The following is a 19,402-nucleotide window of genomic DNA, read 5'->3' as shown; positions in this document are numbered from 1 at the left end:
CGAAGGGGAAGCGCATTCTGTGCGGGACAAGGGTGAAGCCTTCGCAGTTCCCCACTGGTAATCGCCGAGTGACCGCCGTGTATCCGGTAAATGCTTGGAATTTTCCGGCTGACCTTCTCCCGAGCCTCCCGGATCGCTATCGTGGTCAATCATGATAATCGTCATTCGTTGGTTCCCGATATATTACTGCAAGGTCATTAGCAATGTCAATGACTGATTATCATCCTGTAGGCTGCGAGGCATCCTTGAGCAGCCGTCTTACTAGCAAGGATTCAGGAACGCCGTCGCCAACCTCGCAGATTGCCAAGCAGCCCTAGCTGCAAAGAATCTTGGATTTAGGTCGACTCTCCCGAGTCAGGGGAAGAACGGTGATCCAGTCATCGTTCGCTTTCATCAACGGTGCGGAAGACCAGCGCCAATTGCGGGTCGCTCATTTCGAGGAGGACCGCTTCCTGAGTTCCTTTACCAGAGCTGGGGCGGTGGAAGTTTGGTGCCGTGCCTGGCGTGCCGTCATTGCCATGTGTTTTTGCCACAAACTTGGTGACTGTCGTGCTCCAGATTTGCGATCCATCATCTGAAACCATGTGATTGATCTGTCCGGTCCTGTTTGATTTACTGTCCATCAACCATCTGCGGAGCCCCCGCGGCAAACTCGCAACGCGTTCATCATCTCCTGCAGTGGTGATCATAATAATAACTTATTTCTGGAAGAACCATCATTATTGGGGTCATGGAGTGCTTTGCCACTGCTGGAGACCTAGCCTGGTTGGGGAGAGGTTTCGTAACGACCTAACGCACGCAGTATGCAGGAGCGCAAGAGCCTAGCAAGGGTCAAGGCATCAGAAGCTGCCCTTCATCCGCGCTTACACCTGCAGATGATCGTCTCGGGCCCATGCAGTACTACACTGGAGGTACGCAGGAAGGATCGGAGGATGTGCATTAGCCCGCGCTTGGAATTGTCTAGGTATTATTGGACATAGATGTTAGGCGGTCATACGTGGTCGTTATTTGGAGAACATGATGGACATATTTCGAATAGGTGGAACAAAAACTACCGAGTCTCTAACCGCGAGAGACGTCTGTCGCCGATGCACCGTGGCCTCTAGCTTCTCCAGTACGGGAGACTTCTTAGGGGCGCAACAATCCCAACATTAGAGCAACCAGAAACAGACCCAATAATAGCAAACTGGAAGTCAAGAGTTGGGCAGAGTGACTGGACAGTCGATAATAGAATTCGATATTTCTCTGCAAGCAAACGCCAGGTATGACAGGTCATCGGCCGCTGTTTATCAGCAAATGCTCATGTTGATTGATGTCTTAGGCCTCGTGTTCCTCCTACCCCCCCAAAAAAGAATTGGAGTCGGGGGTTCCCCGCCATTCGACCAAACGACATCAAACTTCAAGTTTCACGAAGGCTGGTTTAAAACCAGCTGGGGAATGATGAGTCATGGCTTGATGAGACGACAAACACCGCTAACATGATCATCTGCAACGGCAAGTAATAAGCAAGTCTTGTTGGCAGGCGGGGTTCCCTCTCAGTCGGCTAAACCGACAGGTGATATCGAAGATTCGAGATAATCCCTGTTGGGAGCTGATTCCAAAGCCAGGCATATTTGTTGTGCAACCATGCGGGGACCTGTCACAATCTCACGAGACTCCTGACACCACCCCTGACCAAGGCTGCAGGGGCGGCCTTGCCGTTCTTCCACAGCGGCACAGCCTGAGATTTGAGTGATCAGCAGCTCATCTTGCCTGTGCTGGCTGGTTGAATGTTCTGCTGGTAAACTTGTGGTGGCTTGGAACTTGGAACCTGTCCCGACATTCTGGCAGACTCGCTGAGGCTAAGATCTCCGCTCATCCTGAATTCTGAATCCTGATGATTCATCACTCAGAGTGGGTAGTGGGCTAGTAAGCACTATCGAGTCGCGAGATCATGATTGGCTGACATTTCTGCGAAATCCGCTCTCTTTGTCCTCTCCAGTCTTATCCCTGCCGACCCTGTGCGGCCAGGATCGACGAACCGGCACGTGTCGGCGACTGGGCAAGAATGCACAATCTGAATCAAATGACGGCAGCTGACACCTGAACATTCCACCAGCATTCCTCGTACGGTGGTCAGTACATCTGGTAACTGGTAACGATACGAGGTTGACAGAAACGGCGCGCAGCGCGGCCCACCGCTAGTCGACCGTACGGCTCCTTCGTGGTAACAAACACCCCCATTCCCAAGAACAGGCAAGTCATCAGATCTCGAAGTGGGCCACTGGATATAGTGTGTGATTTGTCATTGGAGCAGTGTTTTGGATTTATAGTCGCCGGGAAATGATCAGTAATGGTGGGACAGAAAAGGGGGAGGCAAAAACCGTTCGGCGGTGAAGCAGCAGAGGACGGGAACGAATTCTAGAAAGCTTCCGCGGGATTTCCTCTTTGGAAGCAGGCCATATGGCGGAACCCAGACTAGTGTCTGAGACTGACGTCGTTCGTCTCCCTCTGCCCGGTTAGGGTGGAGCCCATCTTCTGAAGCGATCAGGGATGCCCTTCAAAAAATAATAATAATAATAATAATAATGCTGAGATTATTTTTTTTAATTTTTCTTTTTGTTTAGCTTCTCTGTTTTCATTTTATGGATTTTATTTGATTTTTTCTGGGTCCCGTCGGACATATAATCTCGACCTACTCGGTTCTTCCTCAGGGCATCCTATAATAAGCGCTGTCGACCCTCTTTGCGATTTCTCTCTTCAAGTCTCAAGCTACAAGCCTACAATACAGCATTCCACACAACAGACCGCACAACAGAACATCCAAGCGTCTACTCTCCCACCATCACCTACCACTACTCAGACAATCACACCAACAAGACTTCTTCAAACCAGCATCATGCCTTCCGTCGGTACATCTCAGTTTCCTCCTTGCCCTGGACCTCCCCCAAAGGGCCCTCTGCCTCCTCTTCCCAAGTAAGCCTGTATTCGGCTTTCTGACGAACCTGACGACCATCGACTCGAGCGACTCCATGCAATGTTCCCCTGGAACACTCCAGGGAACCTGCGCGACCGTCGTTGCGCTAGGGACATCGCAATGGAATTGGATATGATACCACTCTTGGAACCTTACCACGACCTTTTCTATCAGCTACCTTACCATTACTTTTACTACTACGCCTTTTCACTCGCTTCTTCGCTTTTAATCTCGACTTGCATAGACCAGCGCAATCTCAAGCAACGACAATTGTTTTCGGCGCCTAATCTTTTACTTCATTCTTATCGACCTTCTCGGTTTCACTCTCCGGCTATTCTCGATTTCATCATCACCTATTTTCGCTATTTCATTCCACCAATGGAGCGAGCGCGGGCGCATTGCACCAACTTCTTCTGCAATAGCGCTCTCAGATACAACGCAATCCTGTCTGCCGGTACCCGCGGGTATTTGATCTTCACTCGGGTGCAGGGGCCCCTGCCTTGACGACAATCACTATCAAATCACCCCACTCGTGCTACTGCTTGCCATCAGCCCAGCTCTGTCAGCAATCATTAAGGCGCCAACCCCGCAAAGCAATATCGCCATGACAGCATCATGACACGACACCGCCGCAGCCCGTTTCAGTCGCATGTGCTTGTCCAACCCAGTTTCAGGGGTTTCGATCTGGCGCGCTGATTCGGCAGCGCTTGCCCGGCTTTTTGGTTATCGATCATCGCCGCCGCCACACCACCGCGTGGACGTCAAAGCGCAGCTATGCCATGCCATCATTGACTCATCTGCCCATCTTGTCTCTTGGATGGATTGTGCGAGGCTGACATGGACGTGGCCTGAGAGTGCATTGCTTCTGTTCCAATTTTCTTTTTCTTATCTTCTGTTCCGCTTTCCTTCTACCTGCTACATGATTGAAGCTACGGCATGTATAATAGAGTTAATATACCCCACCGCGTATCGCGCGCCGCATCGTGACTTAATAATATGACATCGATCATCGATAATATGTTGATATCATTGTAATTCAACAATTGTAGATCAGATGTCCTCGCGCTTGCACTTACAGTACGTACTGGTGTACGTGTACACATGGAGTCGTGCCCTGGGTCGTGTACAGCTTTGTGGCAGTGAGGATCGAGCTTTCATCTAAGCGCGATTTTCCTTTCGGCTCTCAGACTAGACTAGAACCTCCCGTGGACTGTCGATTGTTGAGATGGCGGTTTGACGCTCACTTTGCGTCTGCGATTCCCTGTTTTGCCTAGCCCTGGTCCCCGACTGGCTGGAGCAGGGTGGGCGGTGCCTGACAAATGACTGTCAGTGCGGTGCATGGCGATGCGGGCTGCATGCTGAGTCGCTGACAGGCCGGGACAGGCCGTCTCTCCAACTTCTCGCAAGCGCAGCCTCAGCTCCAACGGCCTTATCCGTATGCATAATGCACTTATTAGTGTAACTGTAATAATAACTAATCAACCGTGGCTTGGTTTCGAGCAATCAGGTTTCAGGTCCATTTTCAAGAATAGGACCAAGGCTCGGTCCGGGTCCGGTAATTTCTTCCCTGCAAACCGATGCGCGATTTCAATAGTTCGATAACCGGTTTATTTTCCCTGGTGCCTCCAGCTGTCGCGACTCGGCTGTCCCCTCATTTCACTGGACAGCTGCAGGAGCAAAAGCAAATTCGCATTTAGTTCACAGTAATTATTCCGGAATGGCTTTGCGCGAGGTGAGGCAGCTGACAAGTAGATAAGATGATAAGAATGAAAAATGTCAATAGATTGGTCCAAGTTCTCAAATCTGAGAAGACAACCTAGCGCACTTTTGGTTTCAGCAGCTCATTACAGCAGAGTACGCAGCTACTCTCTCAGTACTACTGCAGCACCACGGTAGCACCACTTAACCCTCAACCCTTTGGGTGCATGCAGGTCGGTGGAGCCCACCGCTGTACGTAATTTGTCGCCAGCTGCGTGCATATGTACGACATCGGGTCTATGATGCCACTCATCGTGATACTTACTTGGAGCAACGAAGGCAGGTACCTGCTGAACACGTACCAAGAGTGCTGTGACTTCTACTCCGAGTAAGCCGGTGCTGTACATCGGTCCCACATCCTTGATACTGATCATACCATGACGACAATAGTCGTCCCTGGGTCGCCAATGATGTGCCGCGTTTATCTCCTCTCCAAGTCTTCAGCAAACTCAAATGTCAGGCAAACGTGCTCCGTGCTCAGGGCTCGAGTCATGCCAAACCGGGCCTTAAAATGTGGCGATGCCCTGACATCTTGGGTAGTATGTAATACGAAGTTGAGGACAAGGCGTCCGTTGCTCGGACGTCGTAGCCTAATCTTATCCGAATAAGGTTCCTAGGAGCCCGATCGCAGGTCAACTGACTGCGCATGAGCAAAAGACCTAGCCATTCCGCAAGGTTTACGTTTCACCTGGTGTGCCTCGGAGTCTTGAGCCATATGCCTGGCTTAGTGGTTGCTGGTTGGCCCGTTAGCGATGAACTGCGAGTTCCGGATGTGACACACCGTAGGCGTATGTACTTGAGAGATTGAAACTGGAAGCTGTGACCTTTATCCGAAGTAGGCAGGCAGGCTCCAATTGAGAGCTCGGATTCATGGAACGTGTGTGTATCGGCCGGAGCTTAGTGGTTGCAGGATGGATGTCAGAATCCTGATCGGGTTGGTCCTCCGTTGGGTGGTGGGAGAAGGATGCGGCTCTATTTCCCTCTTCCCGGGCCTGCTGTGACGACCAGCCGCTTGAAGTCCAACCATTTTTTGCGAAGCAGCGGCCTTGATCAGCCGTGGAGGGGCGGATGTAGGTACACTGGCCGCTCAGCCTGCGCTATTTAGCAAGGTTCCGACAGGGGTTGATAACGCCATTGCCAACTGGTCGAATCAATCTACATGCGGGACCGGTCTGACATTGTGGAATATGGACGCTCGACCTTGCTATCTGAGACATGCCCGGAGCCTGCGGAAAATAGCATCAGATGATGAAATATGCAGTAACATCTTCTATTTATCGAACACAGATATGGTTTGAGCTGTCGGCCGATTTCCTGATCCAGAACGGAGTGACCGTTGGCCAAACGCACAGGGATTCTGGATGTCTGAAAATGGAAAATGAGACGGGACAATGACGCCTTCATGCCTAAGGCAAGCTGCAGCTCCTCCCCCACGTGATTTCGGCGTCTCCTGCCCGGCATAGGCTACGCCAGCAGAGTGAGGGGAATCCTGGCACAAACCAAGTCTTCATCTTCTATTCCCGGAACAAAATGGTTCTCGAACTCCATATCTGGGGCCCTGGCTTTTCGCTGCCCTCAATCGATGCGCAATGCCTCGCAACAATTGCCTATTTTTCCTTGGCCGTCCCCAAGGACTCGTGGGTGCTCGTCGCAAGTAGCGATCCAACCGTCTCTCCTACACGTACGTCCAACTCCGCCTTTCCTCCGTCTCTCGATTAATCTGCAATCTGGCTGAAACGATCCTTGCTCTACCCCGCAGACGAGCTTCCCGCGCTGAAGAATGGCTCGACGTGGGTTAGCCGGTTCCGGAACATCGTCGACTACCTACGGCAATACTCAAATGGCGCCTGGGATCTGGACCGAGATCTGAGCGCTCTTGAAAAAGCCGATAGCGTTGCGTATAATCTCCCTTGAGGTACCTGGAAGCGAGAAAGGTCACACGACTGACGATCAGGCAACAGCTTCTCCTCCTTCGTGGAATCCCACGCCCAAGCCCTCCTCGACCTCTCCCTCTACGTTACCAGCCAAAACTACTACAACAGCACCTCCCCGGCGTATGGTGCGATTCTCCAGTGGCCGAACCAATGGATCCTACCCCCGCAGCTGCACGCCACGGCCAAAGCTCGAACTGAGCCGCTCGGACTGTCTTCATTAGACTTGGAAGCAACAGAGGAACAACGGAAACGAGATCACTCGGCCGCCGTGGCAGCTGGTCGCATCCCTCAGAACCTCATTTCTCGGCCCCGTGAAACGGTTACCAACCTGCTAGGAAAGACGCCACAGCAGCATCAATTCCGGCTGGAAGCTTTGACCGGGGAGTTATTTGTGCCGCTGGAGGAACTGCTTGATGACAAGACACATCTCTTGGGGACGACGCCATCAAGCTTAGATTGCCTCTCAGTAGGCTATCTGAGCCTTGCCCTTGTTCCGGATCTCCCCCTTCCGTGGCTACGTGATGCCATGCAACGGAAGGCCCCACGGCTGTCACAATATATCGAGCGCTTGCGCTTGGAGCTGTTCGGCACCGTGAATGTTGCAGACGCTTTCAACAGTGGCGCAAATTCATTGCTCCCGTGGCAGGCTCCAGAAAGAGCTAGTTTCGCCAGAGTCGGAACGTCGCTGCTTACTAGCCTCGCAGACTCTACACCAATCCTCAAGGAAATTCGCATGAACAACAAATTACGCGAGACCGCTGAATGCTCTAGTGCTGGGCTTTCCGAGGTCGAGAGCAAGTCACTGTCAGAGTACGCCCGAGCGCAAGGAAAGGACACTCTCCTTTCCATTGCCACTGTAATAGGCGGTGTTGCCGCATTGATTGGATACATGGCCCATATTGGCGTATTTTCAGCGCCGCAAGAGGAGGAGAAGGAGGAGCCCGAAGAGTATCAGGTGGAGTTACCAAAATCTATCAGCGCCAATGACTTTCTTGGGATTTAAGAAACACAGCTATGCGCATATCGCTTTGCTGGAGAATGTATTATTATTGGCGTTACCTCAGGTTTGTAAAAATGCTAGGGCATCCCGATTTTCGTTAGCTGGTAGGATTTAGCGCAACAAACAGTCGTTCTCAACGGCATGTCGTGAGCTGCAACCGAATCCAGACCCTTTTCTGGTGATAAGGGTCCCTTGTCGCCTCGTTGGAACCATTGATGGAGCACTGGCACAGCGAGAGTCATCCTACACCAGCCCTTAAGTTTATACACTAAAGACAAACCACTTCCGCCACTCAATCTTGGTCTTGGACTGCCTACTCTGAAGAACGAGGTCATTTGATCCTCGACTACGGTAGATACGATTATTCGTCTTTACTTAGTCTCGATATATTGCCATGACTTTGAGGCTCAAGCTAGCCACTTCTTCCCGTCTCAAGTAAGCGCCGCGTCGCTGATCTGCTCCCTAGAGTCTCTATCTAGCCGACTCTGGCCCCGGCCAGCCCGTCAGATCAGCGGGCTGGACCTCTGCATTCCGAGGTACCAAAAACCTCTCACTCTCCTGTCCAGTAACCTTTCCTTGATTTTCTAGCCTTTGACCCTTATACCCCGTATGCAACGTAGGTTTGAGGATGAAACAGCCACGTCCCGCCCCTATCATTCTACCCCTAGCTGCTGAAGTTTCTCGGGCCGGCTGGCTAAGTGAGATCGACGCCATTTAAGACCTGGAAAAGATTGATGAAAGGGAATATATGTACCAAGTCTGGCATAATGTACATATCCATGAAGAAATTATAGGCTACAAGTATTGCAATCGGAGGAGCCGGTGTTACCTAGATTTTGTTTGCACATACAGTAAGTCCTTGCTTACAAATGATGCTATAAATAGGCATTCCATCTCAGTGACTTCGCGACTGTGGCTGAGGCTGACGGTCAGCAATATGTACAAAATACTTTTTCTGTGTCATGTACCTGAAACAGGGAATCTGAGCTGAGCTGACGAGAAGAAGTACAGCACAAAAGTGGCCCTGTTAGAATATTTTTTAGATACGTATTGTAGGAATATGAACCTCGGCGCTATATTATGGAAAGCTCGGCTAGAAAATAACGGCTATAGTACATCTGAATATGGTAAGGTTCGAATAACAGCTCTAGACTAGACAGATAAAGGGTGATAGTTGAGAGAACAAATGAGGTGAATGACAAATGAAATTAATGTAGCCGATTTCTCAGTTAATTCTATGGGACCTCGCAGAATTCAGAGAATGAGAGATTTTACAGGAGAGATTACGAGTGGGAGTAGATCATCACATAAATATTGACTAGAAATGCAGCAGTGGTATATTCTATTTACACAAAGAAGACAAAGGGATCACTGCTCAGAGAGCTTGCTCTAAGCTAGCAGGATCTTATAGAAAAAAAAGTTTCGATGTGGAGTACCCGACACGAACGGAGAGCAAGGAAAGGCAAGGCGGATGGTCTATGAACTGTGAGTGTAGTCAATGTCGACAACGAGACGGACGGCGCCAGGAGCCTGGTTGCCACCAATGCCGTCAACACCCTCCTCGGCCTTGCTGTAGGCGTTCTCCATGGCGGTAGCGAGGTTGGAAATCCATGAGCACTTCTCGCCCTTGTTGTTGCAGATCTTCATGCCCTGGACATCCTGGTTCGCGGCCTGGGCCTGGATAGCGGAGACATCCCAGCCGGACCAGTCGTTGTTGCCAGAGCTGCCGAAGTCAAACTCGCCCCAAGTGCAGGAGTAGCCACCGAATTCGTCAGTAGGGAGAGAGTCACCCTTGGCAGCACCCCAGGCACCCTGGGAATCGTCGTCGAATGCGACATACTTGGTCTCGCCGGGAGAAATCGTGAGTTTGAGAGCAGAGTTGCCGTACCAGCCGGTCAGCAATCCATCAGGGCCAATCTTGTTCCAGAAGACGATGGTCCAGTCGTCAGTCTCAGAGCCGGAAAACTTGACGACATTCTTATATTTGCATGCTTTATCGGCATCGACCTCAATGATGTTGCTGCCCCAAGGGTTTCCGACGTTACCAACGTAGGCAACATACTTGGCATTGTTGGAGACAGTCCTGGAACCGAAGCCGGCGGTGGAGTACTCATCGGACTCGTCGTCCCAGTTGGCGCAGGTTCCAGAGGCGGAGGAGACGGCAGAAGCGCTGGGGGTCTCTGTGGAAGCGGTGGTCGACGCGGCAACAGTCTCAGAGAGAGAAGTAGATGTGGACTCAGTGGCGGTAGCGGTGGCAGCAGCACCGCCAGCATACTCGTTGACCCAGGAAACGACCTTTCCGTCAATGATAGCGGTGACGAGGTCACCAACGTCACGCTTCTCGTGGTGAGCGTGGCGGCGCTCGTGGCCATGGAGGCGGGCCACGGAGGAACCGGCCGTCAAGGCAGTCAGCAGGACCAGAGAGTTCTTCAGCTGCATATTGATGATAGTTGTTTTTGGTGCGGAGAAAGTTCCACGTCGGCAAGAGGAAGTATATATAAACGTAGATATATGGTTTCCTTAAATGAGCGGGATTCTTTGAACCTGAGACAGTCAAGTCACAAAGGACAAGGGAGTGTATGTTTCCGAAGACAAGGAATGACAGAGGCGCAGCAGCGGTCTCGAAGGACGGAAAATAAAGAGCGGATTGTGACTCTGAAAAGGACTGAGCGAGATGGGAGAAAAGAGAAACGATCAGGAGGTGGGAGTGGCCCTAATGATATTAAAAGCGCCCATCTCTGCGTTGCTTGCGTGTGCCCACCGCAGTCAGGTACGGTAACCTCCCACTGAGTGCCGAAATGAGTATGGAGCAGGCCCCGTCTGATGAAACAGGGGCCGATCATTTAAACAAGAACAAAATATATCATTGGTCGGTATAGAGTAAGGTTCCTGAAAGTTGAGAATTGGGTCAATGGTTGGTTGAGCGCAAACTTGGCTCCACCAACGGCCATTTTGGAGAGGGCTCTAGACCTTGGATGCTCTGTCCAGCACAGCCAATCTCGTATGGTGAGGGGAGTCGCTTGCACCAAGCTATCCGACTGGTAGAGCCGATTTCTGATGGGTGTCTGTACTGACAGCAATCTGCAGACGTTCAGATCCAGTATTCAGGTTAGTTGGAAACAACACATCCACTGCCAGATGGAACGAATCAGGCAGTTTTCGCCAACCAACAAAGCGATGCGCTGGATTGATTTGGTTCTTAGGCTGCCTCCAGAAAGTGAGAGTGGCTTGACTGATCCACAAACAGCATATTCATTCTCACAGGCCTAAAGCAGGCATTGTTGCTCCGAGCCATTCGCCTTTCTATTACATTAACCGCCGATTCCAGCCAGAAGTTTTCAGAACTCTCCGAGTTTTGTTGGATAAGTTATCCTCAAGTGGGCATGAATCAGTCTTTGCGGCAGTTCGTTGCAGCCTGCTTCGCGCCTTCGCCACGTCAGGACCCACGAAGTCGAATATGATTGATTCTGGATGTTTTTCTCCAGCAAAATGGAAGCATGAGATCCAATAAAACGGCTGTGTGGAGGGCCCAATCTCTGGCATTAAAAGAAGTCAAACCCGAACTTCTGTTTGTAATCCTTAGGGACTGTATAGTTTGGCTTCACGCTCTCAATTGCTCACCGCTACAGTCACCACCATTGCTGACACGGAATCCTGGATACGAAGCAAAATGAGACACAATGACAACGAGCTTCACGGTTCTGGTCTCCTGACTTCTGACTCTTTGACTCCTGAGCTGTCACGGCGCCGTGGCTGAGTCCCTGTCTGCTTTCTTAGCCAAGGGGAAATTCATGTCCCGGACGCCCTCTTTCTCTTTCCAATCCAGATTCTCCGTGCGTGCGAGTTCTCGAACCGTCTGGCCAGAAAAGCGGGTCAGCACTAAGCACGGAATGACGCGGTCGATTATTTGATTGCCGTCCTAGCGTTTTTAGCCCAACTGCCGCCGTCTCCGGGCCGCCAACCGTGGCGTTAGCAACTTGGCAACTTGGCGCCATAATTACGGTTGCTACCAATCCAGTCAATGGCCCAGGGTGCTTTGGTTTAGTCGTAATTCAGTCACATGGTGTGTTCGTAGGAAGTCAGGGAAGTGGAGTCTCTTGGAGGATAGTGTAGGCAGTCTTTGTCAGGGCTCGAGCCTGGAAGAGTCGAGGCATGAATCATTGTGTGGTAGAGATGGAAAATAAACATACGTTCCGTGGGCGGTTGTTCCATGGCTGCTCTCGGGACTGTTGGTGGGTTGTTCTGCAGATTCTGATGCGCAGCCGACTATGATAGGCCGGTGCCTGACCTATTTCAATGAACCAAGGGACAATTTCAATTTCCGACACGATTTGAACGAACTGTGCTCTCCAACGTGACTCAAGGGTTCGGCTCTCTCTCGGGACATTTCATCTCTGTGCATCTCAAACCTCTAAGTGGAGCATATCTTGACAAGAATCACTGCAGTTCTTCGCTGGTCGAGGTCTTTCAAGCTGCTCTAATCTCGAATCCCCGAGTCCCCGAGTCCTCAACAAATTGTAGGGCTGGGGCCTTCCTTGGTTTCGTTGAAATTGCGACGGCCACAAAGGCAGGATTTGCAAATACCGTGGTCACGTGCATTGTCTCACTTTGCTGGCCATTATCGTGGACTCCGACAGTCACGAGATGGCCGCTTATACTCGAATCAGTCTTTGTTGCGAATTGAACTATGGCCAACCTCATTTTAAGTCTTGAAGGCTGGCGTTCTTTCTGATCAATATCAATAAGAACTATATGCTTGGCCAGCAAACCAAGCGCTGCGAGATGTAATTCAAGAAAGCAACTATAGATTCTAATCTTTCTTATCATACAGCTGCCTTGAAATCCGGCTATATGTGGTTACTTGAGTTCAACTCCGCTGCTGAAAGCTGCTCCGCCCGCTGCCGCATCTACCTTGATGCTCTCATCTAACCCGCACACCCGGAACAACATCTGCGGCGTCATCTCCTTGTCCAATCCTGGAATACCATCGCGCTTGAGTTTTTCCATGCCTTCCTGGATAGCTTTGCACGCGGGGCCCAGCGCAGCGAATGGGAAGATAATAATTCGAAATCCAAGCTCACGGGCCTGGGCGGCAGTGATGGAAGGGGTAGCGCCGTGCTCAACCATGTTCAGAAGCAACGGCCAACCCTTAAGGTCGGCAATCACCTGACGGGCCATTTCGATGGAAGTGATGCCCTCGAGGAAGCCTGCGTCCGCACCAGCTTCACGCGCTGCTCGGAGACGAGCGAGACTATCTTCGTAGCCGTTTACTTGGAGGGCGTCGGTGCGGGCGATGATGACAATATCGCTATCAATGCGCTTCCGAGCTTGCACGGCAGCCCGAATTCGGGTAACATATGTGTCTGTATCGACGAGGATCTTTCCGCCAAGGTGCCCGCATCGCTTGGTTTGCACCTGGTCCTCAAGGTGGAAGGCTGCTACACCGGCGCGCGCGTATTGTTCTGTAGTACGAGCGACCATAATCGGACCGCCATAGCCGGTATCGGCATCTGAGATAACAGGAGTTGATGGGGAAAGGTTGCTGATCATCTCGGCATTAGCTCGCATATCGTTGAGTGTGCAAATTCCCAAATCTGCTTGGCCGTGCACGGAGGCGGCGGTACCGGCGCCGGTCTACTCAATGGGAGTATCAGCCAGGTAGTCGAAAAAAGCATCAATGGCGAAGAAACCGCATACCATATAGAGAGCGTCAAATCCAACATTGAGGGCTATCCGGGCCGAGAGACCATCGTAGACACCTGGGGCGGTGATGAAGGCGTTAGGGTCCTGGAGGGCCTGGCGGAGTTTGGAGGCAGCGGTGTTCATTTTGTGAATGCTGTATGCTCCCCGTCTCAATAAAACCTCCTCTAAAGAAAAATGCGGCGGAATTGCGTTTGTAATAGAGTCATGTCTCCAATTGCCACTTTATAGATGGATTCGTAGAACCGAGGGGCGAGATCGGATGCTTAGTTAAGCGTGGAGACCCGCCTTTGAGCTTGTGATTTGGGGATCGCTTCAGCTTCATTCTTCACTTTTCCCGTCTTCTGGACCATCGAATCCGCTTCTCTCCACCTCTAAATCCCTTCCCAAGCTGCTGAGCTTGTTTCTGCCATTCCACTCTCATGCCCCGTTCCGCCATTGTACAAGAGTACAACCCCACTCCCACGCTCTCGGTCGACCGCAAATCCGCCCAGCATCAACATGAAGGCATCATCGCGCGGCCATCGGGCTACCGGGTATCATGGCACGCAAACCCTGCGGTAGAACTGCATCACTTCGGCCAGTCGCACCCAATGAAGCCATGGCGCCTCACACTCACCAAACAACTTGTGCTCGCCTACGGCATGCATCATGCGATGGACCTATACCACTGTCGTGCCGCAACTGTTGAAGAGCTCAGCGACTTCCACACATCCGATTACCTGGACTTTTTGCAGACAGTGGTGCCAGGTGACATGAATGACGCGCAAGCGTCCAAGGATTTCAGCGAAAACATCGTCCGCTTCAATTTTGGCGACGATTGCCCCATCTTCGACGGCCTATTCCAATACTGCTCGCTGTACGCGGGAGCCTCGCTCGACGCCGCCCGCAAGCTCTGCAACAATCAGGCAGATATCGCAATCAACTGGTCTGGCGGGCTGCATCACGCCAAAAAGGCCGAGGCCAGCGGCTTCTGCTACGTAAATGATATTGTGCTTGCGATCCTGCAGCTCCTCCGCATACACCCGCGCGTTATGTACATCGATATTGACGTCCATCACGGCGACGGTGTTGAGCAAGCCTTCTGGTCTACCGACCGCGTCCTCACAGTTTCGTTTCATAAATATGACAAGGAGAACTTTTTCCCGGGCACAGGGCCCTTAGATAGTACAGGGCCAACACACCCGCTCAACCCAGGCGCTCATCACGCAGTCAATGTACCCCTCCACGACGGCATCGACGACGAATCTTATGTCCAGCTCTTCAAGGACGTTGTAGGTGCCTGTGTCAGCAAGTTCCGACCGGCCGCTATTGTCCTCCAGTGCGGCGCCGACTCGTTGGGCTGCGACAGACTTGGCTGCTTCAACTTGAATGTGGCCGCACACGGCGCCTGCGTCGCGTACACAAAGACATTCGGACTACCTATGCTCGTCGTCGGCGGCGGCGGCTACACCCCGCGCAACGTCTCACGAGCCTGGGCGCACGAAACCTCCATACTAATCGACGCCCAAGACAAAATCAACCCCGTTATTCCGTCCAATGTTGCATTTCGGAACCATTTCGGCCCGGACTTCTCGCTGTTTCCGCCGCTGTCGGAGATGCGCAAGCTCGAAAACAAGAACTCGCGCGCTTACTTGGCGACAATTGTGCAGACGATCACGGAGCAGCTGAGGTATTTGCAGGCGGCGCCGAGCGTGCAGATGTCTGTGATTCCGCCGGATCTATTAGGGCTCAGGGAGGAAACGGAGAAAGAAATCGAGGAGGAGATTGCGAAGTTGGAAGAGAAAAGGGAGGAGGCCGAAGGTGGGAAGAATTCTCGGAGGAGAGATGCGGAGAAGGGTGCTGGACTGCGGGGAGAGTTGTATTCTTGACCATAATATATGATTCTTGTGGCTATGACTATGGTGTGTACTGGGAAGTACCGACCGCTGGCGTTAGGGTAGGCAACTTTCTTTTCTGGAACTCGGTGCATTTTCATGGCGATTGGAGTTGAGGTGCATACAGTTACAGTTACGACTTCAATAACATGATGGTATACCATATACTTATTGGGGCACATGTTCTCCGAAGAGAATAGAAGATAATAAGCAAGTAGAGACCCTATATACCAGCACTCCAAACCTCTCTACCCTAGCTCATACCTATAACCCTATTTTCAGTTTTTATATTAATTTATCCGTAAAAGTCGCTCATTTTCCTCGCGCGTAGACAGTATGCAAATCGGGTATCCAGTACAGTTGATGGGACGGGCAAAATTTTCGACCCTCGCGGAATTGGCAAAACTCAGCCCATTCAAGCCCTGGTATCGGTACTGAGGCATGCGGGTGGTGTATGGAAGGCAGCAGAAGTTACGTCAAGGCAACCCACGTACGACGTCGGGTAAATGAGTATACTCACCTCGAGTACTTTCCGGGAAATGTAACGACGGAGCGTCTGGCTAGAGGCCATAGTGATGAATGAAAATCATTCAAGGCTTCGAGCCCTCCAGCGCGTCCATGTACTGATCAACCTCAATCGTTTTTGAATCCATCCGCTCCACGAGCTCTGGCTTGGTTTCTACCGCGTTTCCTGGCTTAACTCCCGGGCTAGCCTCGTAGTTGATCTCTGTCTTGTTCTCCGGATTGCCTGTTGGCTTTATTTCCTGGATAACCTCTTGTTTAGTTTCCGGTTTGGTGTTCTCCGACTGGTGCTCTGACTTGTCTGCGCCGTTTACCGCATTGCCCTTGTATTCTGGGATTTCAAAGTTGTCCCACGTCTGTCCATCGAGAATAGGTGCGATCGCCAAAATCTGTCGCTTGGCTTTCTCAGGGTCGTGAGCGTCACTAAAGACGAATCAGCTTAGGTTGTTTCATGCTCGCATCGTGAAACATACACATGAGCATTGATAACCCAATCAAGAGCCTCTTCACCCTCCTCTGAACCACCAGGCCCGCCACGAACGGCCCGGAAGAGGCGCGGGTGCCATTCAACACCCTGTTCCGCTCGCTTTGCCGCTTCTTCGCGTTGGCGGTCTTCGATCTTAGTCTTCTCGTCCGTGGCCATTTCATGGTTTGAGGCAATAATAGCCTTCACTGTGCTCTGCCACAACCGCTGGGACTCGCGCTCGCCTTGTTGTTCAATCGGGCGGGTTGTCGGGAATGTTGGCTTGGATTTCTTAGCACTGAAGAGAAGTTCTTTGTCGTGGGACTACGTGGGTTAGTTCTAATCTGCAACGCTGGCGTCAAGAAAAGGGATGAAAGACATACGTGAACGCTCTTAATATACATCTCGCCATTCCAAAGACCAGAAATCTCGTAGTATACTTCTCCGGTTTTTTCATTCTTGATTGTTCCGCCAATTGCGTTGTAGGTTCCAGAAAAGTACCCCTTGGTTTTGAATTCGATATCCGCGACAAGATCGTTCTCGGGACATCTCACGAAGCTATGATCTCCAAGCTCATACTTCATCTTTCCGAAGAGGATACCCCTGGCGTACATGTTTGGTTGCGTCAAAATGCTGATGGTGTTAGCCCTTCTGTGGAATAGCACCATGTACATTTCACCTACTATCGTTCTCCCCGTTCCTTGTCGTTTCCACGGTTCAGGAATCGTAGGATAGCTATACCCTCCATCATACTCGCAGCGGAATTACCAAGGAACTTGCTTCGCGGTTTGAGTGTGCCATCAATTCGGATATGATGCTCAGGTGCCATAAAGAAATAGCTTGACTTCGGCGGATGATGGGAGGTCTGCTCTGAAATATAGTATCCGCGAGTACCATCCGGATATTCCCAGGAGCAGGTGTACGTTTCGCCGAGCACGGGGTTCAACGGCTTCTTGACTCCCCTAAGCTCTGTTAGTAGAAAACCCTCTAGATTCGGTTTGTCTCCAAGGAACAATCAAGATCGACGTACGGAGGCTTGATATGCCACCCACTCAGGTAGAACTTGACAACGGATACAAAGCGCTCGAGAGGGTCATCGTTCGTGGGCATGGGTAGTAGGGTTTCGGGGTGTGCCATGAAGCTAGAATCCTATTAGTCGTTTGCCTGCTAGAGTACATAAGAGGTCCAGCCGAAGCTGACATACTTCGTGATTCGCTCCAGCATAGACCGGGGCTCGAGAATAAACGTGGGCAATACAACCCGACTGAGGTCTGCTCCAGGCCGGAGTTGGGAAATGATGTGGCTCAGGACTGTTGCGATCGGGATCTTGGTTAGCATCGCGCCCAGGCGAAGCCCTACGACGGGTACAACGGGTAAAAAGCTAAAGAAAAGCACATACCATTGCCCTGGTCAGGTTCAATCTCATCATCTTCGCTGGCAGGATTTGGGTGCCTTGGATCATCGGTGGATGAACGATTGCCTGAATTACCCCAGAAATAGCTCCAGTCAGCGGACATAGTGGGAATGGGAAGACCGAAATTCGCTCGATAGGTTTGGACGTAGACATGCAACAAGTGGCTAGAGGGGAGACAGTAGTGAAAGTTCAAGGGAAAGCAGAGAAGGCTGGCTGAGTTGAGAAAAAAGAAGAGGGGAAGAGAAAATGACGTTGGGAGTTGATGACGGAACTTACTGGCGAGCGAAGACCGGCGTCGGATATGGTGTGCACCTGGGAGATGCGGCATGATGGCTACAATTGTGGTTTTCCTTATATCAAAGTCGCTTCGGGCAAGGGGATGTTTCTAGTTTTTATTTATTTCTATCTTTCAAAACGAGAGAGGGGCAGGATGAAGTCATCTGCGCAGCACTGTGCGGGAGAGAAGGACCTTATATATGGCTGTCTTGCCCACTTGACGATCCCCCCGCCGCCACTTCACGCACGCCAGGCCGTCGGAGCCCAAACAAGTTCTGACCGGTTCACCCTCAGAAAACTGAAGAAACACCTCAAATTTCTTTTTCTCCCTTGTTGTCCACCATTTTGCAGAGAGAGGGGCACAGAGCTTGGCCAGTGGAGACATTGCAGAACATTCATCGGAGACTAGGAAGCCTTTCGTATTGTCAAGTAAAGTACAGACGCAAACCATAATTAGTCTCAGGGGTATAGTACAGCACGAAAACAAAAAGGAAAAAAGAAAAGGGTACCGGCTCAGCGACCATTTATTGTCCAGGGCACATCTGCGCCTGTGATTTCGTCGACAAATGCTGGATCTGGGTTAAGCAGTATGACATGAAAGTGTTCGACAGCATGCACTGACTTGAGCGACCTCCAGTTCTTGAACCAGACAACCTGAGAACACGGAATGGCAAGACTTAGTACAACACTGCCAGGGACATCGTGCATGCAACATTACGTACCTGATCCGGTGGCATCCTTGAGCAGAACGTCCGTTTCACAAAGTCATCAATCTCTTGCCTTGCGCGTGGCGTCAAATCGTCTGTCGCCAGGTCGTCTTCCAGCGCAAATTTGGTCCATACTACTAGGTGAACTATGCCTTCTTCCAATCCGTATGGCCAGTCGTTGTGTAAAATCCGCATATCCTCTGTTTAGGCGCAGCCTCGCCGTCAACCTAAGCACGTCTCGCTAGATATTCAAGAGCAGGCTCGCTCTTTCGCAAATTGTATAGAAACTAAGGAGAACAAACCTTCGTACTCGAACGGGTGACCCTTAGGCTTCAGGTCTTCGGCAGTTCCCTCTCCCCAGCCGAGCCGCTCCTTAACCACGAATCGCATTATAGAGCCATACTTAGCTACGATCTGCTCCTTGAATTGTAGATATCTCCTCAAGTCACTGGGCAGGCGTTGGAAGAGATCAATACGGTTGGTTTCTATAGAGACGAGAATTAGAGATTGTATGCACAAGAAATCAGATATATCACGTACCGACTATTTTCCGTACCAGTTCCCATCCTTGTCTCTGATATTGCTCGTCTGGGGTTGAGAGAATGCCGATATTCTTCTCGGACTGATTCTGTAAGAAACTAGGACATTCTACCGTCCACTGAGATTTTGGGACATTGACGTTCCAGTAAGGAATGCTGCCCCTCGAGGTCCGTAGAGAGGCGCTCAGTTCCCTAGGGTGTTCCGCCCCCGCAGTCATGATAGTGATGGTGTTGGACATGGTGTCGTTGACTCGTT

General features: G+C 51.2%; 7 protein-coding genes across 7 annotated transcripts, besides 1 other annotated feature; 3 read left to right on the top strand and 4 right to left on the bottom strand.

Annotated features, from left to right (window-relative positions):
* Positions 1–19,402: part of a sequence feature (contig 1.61 483..865047(-1)) that runs on past both edges of the window.
* Positions 2,796–3,670, top strand: ANIA_10461 (uncharacterized protein). The gene has a single exon (XM_050611415.1). It carries the CDS (start codon positions 3,017–3,019, stop codon positions 3,458–3,460), a length of 444 nt encoding a protein of 147 aa, XP_050467447.1. The 5' UTR covers positions 2,796–3,016; the 3' UTR covers positions 3,461–3,670.
* Positions 6,245–8,034, top strand: ANIA_03803 (glutathione S-transferase family protein; the record flags this gene model as incomplete). Its single annotated transcript, XM_656315.2, has 3 exons — positions 6,245–6,395; positions 6,474–6,612; positions 6,676–8,034. The coding sequence occupies 3 exons, from the start codon at positions 6,245–6,247 to the stop codon at positions 7,649–7,651; spliced, it is 1,266 nt and encodes a 421-aa protein (XP_661407.1). The 3' UTR covers positions 7,652–8,034.
* Positions 8,984–10,314, bottom strand: aspf4 (allergen Asp F4). The gene has a single exon (XM_656316.2). The coding sequence runs from the start codon at positions 10,085–10,087 to the stop codon at positions 9,125–9,127; it is 963 nt and encodes a 320-aa protein (XP_661408.1). The 5' UTR covers positions 10,088–10,314; the 3' UTR covers positions 8,984–9,124.
* Positions 12,506–13,484, bottom strand: ANIA_03805 (isocitrate lyase/PEP mutase family protein; the record flags this gene model as incomplete). Its single annotated transcript, XM_050611414.1, has 1 exon — positions 12,506–13,484. Exon 1 carries the CDS (start codon positions 13,214–13,216, stop codon positions 12,506–12,508), a length of 711 nt encoding a protein of 236 aa, XP_050467446.1. The 5' UTR covers positions 13,217–13,484.
* On the top strand, positions 13,771–15,219 carry hosA (histone deacetylase HOS2; the record flags this gene model as incomplete). The annotated part of the gene is made up of 1 exon (XM_656318.1): positions 13,771–15,219. One exon carries the CDS (start codon positions 13,771–13,773, stop codon positions 15,217–15,219), a length of 1,449 nt encoding a protein of 482 aa, XP_661410.1.
* Positions 15,816–17,832, bottom strand: ANIA_03807 (OSBP family protein; the record flags this gene model as incomplete). Its single annotated transcript, XM_050611413.1, has 7 exons — positions 17,610–17,832; positions 17,415–17,520; positions 17,241–17,351; positions 16,894–17,172; positions 16,594–16,843; positions 16,221–16,534; positions 15,816–16,170 (listed from the first exon to the last, which is right to left on the bottom strand). The coding sequence occupies exons 1-7, from the start codon at positions 17,725–17,727 to the stop codon at positions 15,816–15,818; spliced, it is 1,533 nt and encodes a 510-aa protein (XP_050467445.1). The 5' UTR covers positions 17,728–17,832.
* On the bottom strand, positions 18,414–19,385 carry ANIA_03808 (GIG1 family protein; the record flags this gene model as incomplete). Its single annotated transcript, XM_656320.1, has 4 exons — positions 18,414–18,554; positions 18,623–18,807; positions 18,910–19,092; positions 19,148–19,385. 4 exons carry the CDS (start codon positions 19,383–19,385, stop codon positions 18,414–18,416), a joined length of 747 nt encoding a protein of 248 aa, XP_661412.1.

This window comes from Aspergillus nidulans, chromosome II, assembly GCF_000011425.1.
Source record: "Aspergillus nidulans FGSC A4 chromosome II".
In the NCBI taxonomy this organism is placed as follows: Eukaryota; Fungi; Ascomycota; class Eurotiomycetes; order Eurotiales; family Aspergillaceae; genus Aspergillus; species Aspergillus nidulans.
The sequence above is the reverse complement of the archived record's forward strand: the minus strand, read 5'-3'. Positions and strand labels throughout refer to the sequence as shown.